This window comes from Engystomops pustulosus, chromosome 1 (genome assembly GCF_040894005.1).
Source record: "Engystomops pustulosus chromosome 1, aEngPut4.maternal, whole genome shotgun sequence".
Taxonomy (NCBI): Eukaryota; Metazoa; Chordata; class Amphibia; order Anura; family Leptodactylidae; genus Engystomops; species Engystomops pustulosus.
In genome coordinates this window covers 296,033,880-296,044,472 of record NC_092411.1, presented here as the reverse complement: position 1 = coordinate 296,044,472, position 10,593 = coordinate 296,033,880, and the positions used below count along the sequence as shown (strand labels likewise).

At 47.9% G+C, this 10,593-nt stretch overlaps 1 protein-coding gene across 1 annotated transcript in view; it reads right to left on the bottom strand.

Moving 5' to 3' along the window:
- Positions 1-208: 208 nt before the first annotated feature.
- The window catches only part of LOC140132095 (vomeronasal type-2 receptor 26-like), a 45,474-nt gene continuing 35,089 nt past the window's right edge, over positions 209-10,593 (bottom strand). Inside the window, exons 7-8 of the mRNA XM_072150952.1 lie at positions 1,409-2,190; positions 209-343 (exon numbers count right to left, since the gene is read on the bottom strand). Of these exons, the coding sequence (XP_072007053.1) occupies positions 209-343; positions 1,409-2,190 (917 nt within the window). The remainder of the gene's footprint in view (positions 344-1,408; positions 2,191-10,593) is intronic.

Sequence of the window (10,593 nt, the reverse complement as noted above, 5' to 3'; positions counted from 1 at the left end):
CGTCAGGTGGACAATTACATACAATTCTGTGGGTGTATTGCACATTTTTTTTTTCGAAACGCGTAGTGTTTTACCCTTTACTTTTTATTAAAATTGGTTTTATGGATATACCATCCCAGCCTATTCTCTGAGTGTGACAGCGCTTCAAGTTAAAGTTGGAAACTTCATACAGTGGGACCTGAGCTTGTGCTTGTGTTTGGCCCTCCACTTACTCTCCATGGTTTGGGGGACATTGCGGTGGACTGAAGGCTTCACCTTTCCCCCCTTTGCTGGCTGCCCCGGGCTTCCTGATGACCACCTCTTTGTCCGAAGTATCTCTGCCTTCAAGAAATTCTGCATTGGTCTTTATTAAATATTACAGTTAAAAATGAATATGTATGTAGCAATAAACAATCTTTGTATACCCTTAGAAATACAATCTGTGGCACATTGGTGGCTTACTTCCATCATTTCTTTGATTGTGTTTTTACATATTCTTCTTTGTTATTGTTGTATATTGTCATTGTTGTATATCTGCACATACACACATTCAGGATCCCCTCCTATCTCATCTTTACTTCCAGACACTATAGGGGACATTTACTTACCCGTCCGGAAAAGTTCACAGAAAGTGCATTGTCCAACGATAATGCACATCTGCCGCGATTCTCTGAGATTGTGCGCCTGATATCCTGCATGTGCCGCTTCCCTGCTCAAAGCCTTTTAACACAATGGCCCAGATTTATAATACTGGCTGCACCAGTTTATAGGTGAAAACTGCTTGCATATGTATTTAGGCAGAATTTCCACCTGTATTATAATGCGGCTGCACTGTGTCCACCGTGACACAAAACTGTGCACCTAAAGGGGCGTTCTGGTGGACACCGTGCACCACATTCAGTCTGCACTCAGTTTACGCACGATTGGCGCACGCTGGATGTGCCTGATTCATGTTGGGGCTCCAGTCTTCAGTAATCCTCTGCACTTTGCACCTTAGTAATGAAAACTGCACATAGTACACACTGCATCACAAATAATAACTCTTGACCAATTTATACAGAGGTACAACAGTGCATATAGGAACTATATTAACTGTTAAAACAACGTAGAAGTTGTAGGAGATGTCTTACATATTTATTGAAACTTTAATGACCTGAATAATTAACCACATTTTGAAATTATTTTTTATTTTATTTTTATTCATTGATTTATTAAATTGATTAAAAAGCAAAAAAAGGGAAAATAGGAAAACACAACTACAATTGTTTAGAGCAAACCAATCTAGCACCTACTATTTATCACACTATAATTTGTATCTTTGCAAAATTGTAGTTTTGGAGTTCAAATTAGGATTGAAAATTAAAATGTAGATTTTCGGAAAAAATATACAACCCAGAACTCCAGCACATGAGGTCAGGATGGCGAATACCTCCACAGCCACCATGTATTTCCCTCTGGTGCTCAGATAAGCCGGGATCATGGCGATCCAGACACTGCAGAACAGCAGCATGCTGAAGGTGATGTACTTGGCCTCATTAAAACTGTCCGGTAATGTCCTCACCATGAAAGCCAGAACAAAACTCACAGAGGCCAGGAGCCCCATATAACCCAACATGGAGTAGAAGCAGATATCTGACCCCTCATTACACTGAATGATGATCTTCCCAGGATACGTGTGATGGTTATACTCTACATAAGGAGGAGACACCAACAGCCAAATAACACACATGAGAACTTGTATAGAGGAACACACCAGGACCACAGAGATAGAAATATTGAGCGAGAGCCATTTTATCCAGGAACTTCCAGGTTTGGTGGCTTTGAAGGCAACACAGACTGTGATAGTTTTGGCCAAAAGAGAAGAGACACCAATAGTAAAAAAGATCCCAAATGATACTTGTCTCAGTAAGCAGGTGATGTCCACTGGACGACCAAGGAAGAAGAAGACACAGAGGAAGCTCAGCAAGATGGAGACCAGGAGGATGAAGCTCACAGTCCGGTTATTGGCTTTAACAAGTGGAGTTTCCCAGAAATAAATGAAGCTTATTAATATGAAGGAAGTTACTACTGAAAGAATTACAACGATTACTACAAATAACAAAGGTAAACTTTCCTTCTCATAAGACAGAAACTCATAGGATTTTAGAAAACATTTCACTTTCTTGTCATCAGGAAACTGATCTTTGGGACATTTATGGCAAATCTCACTGTCTACATTATCAAGAAGTAAAATAGAAATATACTAGTTATTAATTATTATTAATGAAGTATGAGTGTTACTGGTATAAACACTATAATGAGAGGTTTATTCATTGAAAATGGAGCTTAGATGAAGGAAAACAAACAAAAGAAATATATGTGTATGCCTTGTTTTTCCTTATTTGTGTTTATAAAGAGCAAATCCTAAGGTAGTCCACATAACGTGAACACAGCATCATCTGACATATCATATGGGGGTGCACATTATCATGGTAATACTCAGTTACTGTCTATGTCACATACTAGAGATTTCTGAGGGTCCCGAGCTTGTGATATTGCTTCACCCCGGGATGTCTCCGATCAGTTCACTCTCTGAGCTGGAGTGGATTCTAGATTGAAGAATACTAAAACACTTTGCCTTGTTTCAATCAGCTGATATATCTTGTTCTCTTTGTGTAAATATGCTTCCACGCAAGACATTCGAAAAATACATATTTTTTTACCCCCTGAGCAGTATTGGTTGGATCCAAAGCTGTAGGATAGCTTTAAGAGTAGCTGCTTCCACAAAATGGTTAGAAAGGTATTCTGAGGGGTGTATCCATCCAAATATTGCGCACTCTGGAGTGAAAGACAATGGGGCACATTTACTCACCTGTTCTCTCGCGATCCCGAGGTGCGTTGTCCGACAAGGATTTGGAGCTGCCGTGATTCACTAAGATTGTGCACCCGATATCCTGCATGTGTCGCTTCCCCGCTCAGGTCCCTGGAGTTCACCTTCTTCTTCCTGGTGCATGTAAGTGCATTGTCTGTGTATAATGCGCTGTGCAGGGAGTCACTAAGATCCTGCACCCGATATCCTGCATGTGTCGCTTCCCCGCTCAGGTCCCTGGAGTTCACCTTCTTCTTCCTGGTGCATGTAAGTGCATTGTCCGTGTATAATGCGCTGTGCGGGAGTCACTAAGATCCTGCGCCCGATATCCTGCATGTGTCGCTTCCCCACTCAGGTCCCCGGAGTTCACCTTCTTCTTCCTGGTGCATGTAAGTGCATTGTCCGTGTATAATGCGCTGTGCGGGGAGTCACTAAGATCATGCGCCCGATATTCTGCATGTGTCACTTCCCCGCTCAGGTCCCTGGAGTTCACCTTCTTCCTGGTGCATGTAAGTGCATTGTCCGTGTATAATGAACTGTACGGGGAGTCACTAATATCCTGCACCCGATATCCTGCATGTGTCGCTTCCCCGCTCAGGTCCCTGGAGTTCACCTTCTTCTTCCTGGTGCATGTAAGTGCATTGTCCGTGTATAATGCGCTGTGCGGGAAGTCACGAAGATCCTGGGCCCGATATCCTGCATGTGTCGCTTCCCCGCTCAGGTCCCCGGAGTTCACCTTCTTGTTCCTGGTGCATGTAAGTGCATGGCTTGCAACTAGAGATGAGCGAACACTAAAATGCTCGGGTACTCGTTATTCGAGACGAACTTTTCCCGATGCTCGAGTGCTCGTCTCGAATAACGAACCCCATTGAAGTCAATGGGAGACTCGAGCATTTTTCAAGGGGACCAAGGCTCTGCACAGGGAAGCTTGGCCAAACACCTGGGAACCTCAGAAAAGGATGGAAACACCACGGAAATGGACAGGAAACAGCAGGGGCAGCATGCATGGATGCCTCTGAGGCTGCTTAAACGCACCATTATGCCAAAATTATGGGCAACAGCATGGCCATGACAGAGTGACAGAATGAAGCTAGATAGCATCTAAAACATGCAATAATTGACCCTGACACTATAGGGGACGGCATGCAGAGGCAGCGGCAGCAGGCTAGAGAGTGTCATGGCGACATACCCTAAATGGACTCAGGCTTCAAACCAATGGGTGGCAGAGAGGAACCAAAGGAGGTGAGCAAGAAGTGCTCAAATAATATCGGTACATGATAAAAGTTTGCCAGTATATTTTGTGGATTACACAGCAGGGTGGCGACAAAGTTAACATGGAAGCCATGAAAACAACCCAAAATTCTGCCTGACACAGCTCGTTTGATAAGGGGACCATGTATGGAGGCAGTGAACTAGTAGTAGATTAAAGGTGCTGCAGTTAAAACTATGTTAGTTGGATCTTGGCATGGAGCTGGCGCTCCGCTGCCAGGCGAGCTTTCGCCAATCCAAGCCCCTGTCTCTAGGCTACTCCCCAAACAGCACTTTTGTATAAGATCAAGTGTAGTAGCGTTCTTATAAGTTTAGGATATGCCGGGTGAGGGGAATGTAAACAGATACGCAAGAAGCGCATGATGCGCATGGAGCTGGCGCTCCGCTGCAAGGCGAGCTTTCGCCAATCCAAGCCCCTGTCTCTAGGCTACTCCCCAAACAGCACTTTTGTATAAGATCAAGTGTAGTAGCGTTCTTATAAGTTTAGGATATGCCGGGTGAGGGGAATGTAAACAGATGCGCAAGAAGCGCATGATGCGCATGGAGCTGGCGCTCCGCTGCCAGGCGAGCTTTCGCAAATCCAAGCCCCTGTCTCTAGGCTACTCCCCAAACAGCACTTTTGTATAAGATCAAGTGTAGTAGCGTTCTTATAAGTTTAGGATATGGCGGGTGAGGGGAATGTAAACAGATGCGCAAGAAGCGCTGAAATAATATTGGTAAATGATAAAAGTTTATTAGTATATTTTGTGGATTACACAGCAGGGTGGCGACAAAGTTAACAACTTTGATGTGGAATCCATGAAAACAACCCAAATTTCTGCCTGACACACCTCGTTTGATAAAGGGACGATGTATGGAGGCAGCTATATGGACGACTTTTGGAGGTAGCAATGGAGACAACGTGTGGAGGCTGCTATGGAGACAATTTAATTTGGATAGTGCCTGTATGTGGCAGTCCCAAACATTTTTCAAACCAGAGGAGCAGGTAGGTGGCCCTCCAGTAAAATGGGATAGATTGAGTGCCTGTATGTGGCAGTCCCAAAAATTGTTCAAACCAGAGGAGCAGGTAGGTGGCCCTCCAGTAAAATGGAATAGATTGAGTGCCTGTATGTGGCAGTCCCAAAAATTGTTCAAACCAGAGGAGCAGGTAGGTGGCCCTGCAGTAAAATGGAATAGATTGAGTGCCTGTATGTGGCAGTCCCAAAAATGTTTCAAACCAGAGGAGCAGGTAGGTGGCCCTCCAGTAAAATGGGATAGATTGAGTGCCTGTATGTGGCAGTCCCAAAAATGTTTCAAACCAGAGGAGCAGGTAGGTGGCCCTCCAGTAAAATGGAATAGATTGAGTGCCTGTATGTGGCAGTCCCAAAAATTGTTCAAACCAGAGGAGCAGGTAGGTGGCCCTGCAGTAAAATGGAATAGATTGAGTGCCTGTATGTGGCAGTCCCAAAAATGTTTCAAACCAGAGGAGCAGGTAGGTGGCCCTCCAGTAAAATGGAATAGATTGAGTGCCTGTATGTGGCAGTCCCAAAAATTCTTCAAACCAGAGGAGCAGGTAGGTGGCCCTGCAGTAAAATGGAATAGATTGAGTGCCTGTATGTGGCAGTCCCAAAAATGTTTCAAACCAGAGGAGCAGGTAGGTGGCCCTCCAGTAAAATGGGATAGATTGAGTGCCTGTATGTGGCAGTCCCAAAAATGTTTCAAACCAGAGGAGCAGGTAGGTGGCCCTCCAGTAAAATGGAATAGATTGAGTGCCTGTATGTGGCAGTCCCAAAAATTGTTCAAACCAGAGGAGCAGGTAGGTGGCCCTGCAGTAAAATGGAATAGATTGAGTGCCTGTATGTGGCAGTCCCAAAAATGTTTCAAACCAGAGGAGCAGGTAGGTGGCCCTCCAGTAAAATGGAATAGATTGAGTGCCTGTATGTGGCAGTCCCAAAAATTCTTCAAACCAGAGGAGCAGGTAGGTGGCCCTGCAGTAAAATGGAATAGATTGAGTGCCTGTATGTGGCAGTCCCAAAAATGTTTCAAACCAGAGGAGCAGGTAGGTGGCCCTCCAGTAAAATGGAATAGATTGAGTGCCTGTATGTGGCAGTCCCAAAAATTCTTCAAACCAGAGGAGCAGGTAGGTGGCCCTCCAGTAAAATGGAATAGATTGAGTGCCTGTATGTGGCAGTCCCAAAAATTGTTCAAACCAGAGGACCGGGTAGGTGGCCCTCCAGAAAAATGGAATAGATTGAGTGCCTGTATGTGGCACTCACAAAAATTGTTTCAAACAGAGGACCGGGTAGGTGGCCCTCCAGAAAAATTAAATGCATGAAGTATAGCAAGAGCCAGTGGGCCCTGTCAAAAAATAGCCATTTTCCTCTGCTTTACTGTACAAAGAGGAGGAGAAGGAGGAAAATGAGGAGGAGGAGGAGGAGTGGATCAATTATTCAGGTTGAGCTTCCTTCACCTGGTGGAGATTGGAAATTCTGAGAAATCCAGCCTTTATTCATTTTAATAAGCGTCAGCCTGTCAGCGCTGTCAGTCGACAGGCGTGTACGCTTATCGGTGATGATGCCACCAGCTGCACTGAAAACCCGCTCGGACAAGACGCTAGCGGCAGGGCAGGCAAGAACCTCCAAGGCGTACAGCGCCAGTTCGTGCCACATGTCCAGCTTTGAAACCCAGTAGTTGTAGGGAGCTGTGTGATCATTTAGGACGATGGTATGGTCAGCTACGTACTCCCTCACCATCTTTCTGTAAAGATCAGCCCTACTCTGCCGAGACTGGGGACAGGTGACAGTGTCTTGCTGGGGTGACATAAAGCTGGCAAAAGCCTTGTAAAGCGTACCCTTGCCAGTGCTGGACAAGCTGCCTGCTCGCCTACTCTCCCTCGCTACTTGTCCCGCAGAACTACGCACTCTGCCGCTAGCGCTGTCAGAAGGGAAATACTGTTTCAGCTTGTGCACCAGGGCCTGCTGGTATTCATGCATTCTCACACTCCTTTCCTCTGCAGGGATGAGAGTGGCAAGATTTTGCTTGTACCGTGGGTCCAGGAGAGTGAACACCCAGTAATCGGTGCTGGAATAAATTCTTTGAACGCGAGGGTCACGGGATAGGCAGCCTAGCATGAAATCTGCCATATGCGCCAGAGTACCAACGCGTAAGAATTCACTCCCCTCACTGGCCTGACTGTCCATTTCCTCCTCCTCCAACTCCTCCAACTCCTCTTCTTCTGCCCATACACGCTGAACAGTGAAGGACTCAACAATGGTCCCCTCTTGTGTCTCGCCAACATTCTCCTCCTCTTCCTCCTCATCCTCCTCCACCTCCACCTCCTCCGATATGCGCTGAGAAACAGACCTCAGGGTGCTTTGGCTATCAACAAGGGAATATTCTTCCCCCGTCTCTTGTGACGAGCGCAAAGCTTCCGACTTCATGCTGACCAGAGAGTTTTTCAACAGGCCAAGCAGCGGGATGGTGAGGCTGATGATGGCGGCATCGCCACTGACCATCTGTGTTGACTCCTCAAAGTTACTCAGCACCTGACAGATATCAGACATCCACGTCCACTCCTCATTGTAGACTTGAGGAAGCTGACTGACCTGACTACCAGTTCTGGTGGAAGTTGACATCTGGCAGTCTACAATCGCTCTGCGCTGCTGGTAAACTCTGGATAACATGGTCAGTGTTGAATTCCACCTCGTGGGCACGTCGCACAACAGTCGGTGAGCGGGCAGTTGGAGGCGGCGCTGCGCTGCCCTGAGAGTGGCAGCATCTGGGCTGGACTTCCTGAAATGCGCACAGATGCGGCGCACCTTCGTGAGCAAATCAGACAGATTGGGGTATGTCTTGAGGAAACGCTGCACTATCAGATTTAACACATGGGCCAGGCATGGCACATGTGTCAGTCTGCCGAGTTGCAGAGCCGCCACCAGGTTACGGCCGTTGTCACACACAACCATTCCCGGCTTGAGGTTCAGCGGTGCCAGCCACAGATCAGTCTGCGCCGTGATGCCCTGTAATAGCTCTTGGGCGGTGTGCCTTTTGTCGCCTAGGCTCAGCAGTTTGAGCACCGCCTGCTGTCGCTTAGCGACGGCACTGCTGCTGTGCCTAGAGCTACCGACTGATGGCGCCGTGCCCACGGATGGTAGTTCGGAGGAGGAGGTGGAGGAGGGGTGGGAGGAGGAGGAGGCATAGTAGGCCTGAAACACCTGGACCGAGGTAGGCCCCGCAATCCTCGGCGTCGGCAGTATATGAGCAGCCCCAGGGTCAGTCTCGGTCCCAGCCTCCACCAAGTTAACCCAATGTGCCGTCAGCGATATATAGTGGCCCTGCCCGGCAGCACTCGTCCACGTGTCCGTGGTCAGGTGGACCTTGTCAGAAACGGCGTTGGTCAGGGCACGGATGATGTTGTCTGACACGTGCTGGTGCAGGGCTGGGACGGCACATCGGGAAAAGTAGTGGCGGCTGGGGACCGAATACCGAGGGGCGGCCGCCGCCATGAGGTTGCGAAAGGCCTCGGTCTCTACTAGCCTATAGGGCAGCATCTCCAGGCTAAGCAATCTGGAGATGTGCACATTAAGGGCTTGGGCGTGCGGGTGGGTTGCACTATATTTGCGTTTCCGCTCCAGCGTCTGGGGTATGGAGAGCTGAACGCTGGTGGATGCTGTGGAGGATCGTGGAGGCGACGATGGGGTTTTTGGGCCAGGGTCCTGGGCAGGGGGCTGACTAGCAGCTGACACAGGGGAAGGAGCAGTGGTGTGCACGGCCGGAGGTGAACGGGCTTGTTGCCACTGAGTGGGGTGCTTAGCATTCATATGCCTGCGCATACTGGTGGTAGTTAAGCTAGTAGTGGTGGAACCCCTGCTGAGCCTGGTTTGGCAAATGTTGCACACCACAGTCCGTCGGTCATCCGGTGTTTCCTTAAAGAACCTCCACACTTCTGAAGATCTAGCCCTCGCCGCAAGAGCCCTCACCACGGGAGCTTCACTAGTTGACAGTGGCGCTGATGCACCAGCTCTGGCCCTGCCTCTCCGTCTGGCCCCACCACTGCCTCTTCCAACCTGTTCAGGTCGAGGACTCTCCTCCGTCTCAGAAGCACTGTGTTCACCCGGCCTCTCAACCCAGCTTGGGTCTGTCACCTCATCATCCTCCGATCCCTCAGTCTGCTCCCCCCTCGGACTTCCTGCCCTGACAACAACTTCCCCACTGTCTGACAACCGTGTCTCCTCATCGTCGGACACCTCTTTACACACTTCCACTACGTCAAGAAGGTCATCATCACCCACAGACTGTGACTGGTGGAAAACCTGGGCATCGGAAAATTGCTCAGCAGCAACCGGACAAGTGGTTTGTGACTGTGGGAAGGGTCCAGAAAACAGTTCCTCAGAGTATGCCGGTTCAAATGGCAAATTTTCCTGGGAGGGGGCAGACTGGGGGGGAGGAGGCTGAGGTGCAGGAGCTGGAGGAGTGGGGATTTCGGTGACATGGGTGGACTGCGTGGAAGACTGACTGGTGGTGGACAAATTGCTCGAAGCATTGTCAGCAATCCACGACATCACCTGTTCGCACTGTTCTGGCCTCAACAGTGCTCTACCACGAGTCCCAGTAACTTCAGACATGAACCTAGGGAGTGTAGCTCTGCGGCGTTCCCCTGCTCCCTCATCAGCAGGTGGTGTCTCACCCCGCCCAGGACCACGGCCTCTGACCCCTGCAGTAGTTGGACGCCCACGTCCCCGCCCTCGTCCTCTACCCCTAGCCCTGGGGTTAAACATTTTTAAAATGAGAGTTATAACTTTTTTTTTTTTTTTACTTTTTTTTTTTTTTTTGTGTGTTTTTTTGTGTTTTTTGTTTTTTTTTGTGTTTTTTGTTTTTTTTTGAGTTTTTAGAACCAAACAATCCTATCCTATTGCTATGGCTATTTTCTAGCCAAGTATCAAAGGAAGCACACTACTATGCCAGATGAGATGACACTGAGTTAGTGCCTAATAGAAATCCAACCCCTACTGAATTTTGCCACTTCAGCCTTTGCTATGGATATGTGCGCCACTAAGCGCAGAACACAGCGGTCGCAAGTCTCACTACAAATTGCTCAGAATTGGCAAGTACATGCACTGCAGAAACTACAGCCACCAGCAGATCAACCAGAAATCAAATATATAGAACGCTACTGTAGGCTTCAAGAAGCTATTTGTATTCTCCTATGGCTATTTTCTAGCCAAGTATCAAAGGAAGCACACTACTATGCCAGATGAGATGACACTGAGTTATTGCCTAATAGAAATCCAACCCCTACTGAATTTTGCCACTTCAGCCTTTGCTATGGATATGTGCGCCACTAAGCGCAGAACACAGCGGTCGCAAGTCTCACTACAAATTGCTCAGAATTGGCAAGTACATGCACTGCAGAAACTACAGCCACCAGCAGATCAACCAGAAATCAAATATATAGAACGCTACTGTAGGCTTCAAGAAGCTATTTGTATTCTCCTATGGCTATTTTCTAGCCAAGTATC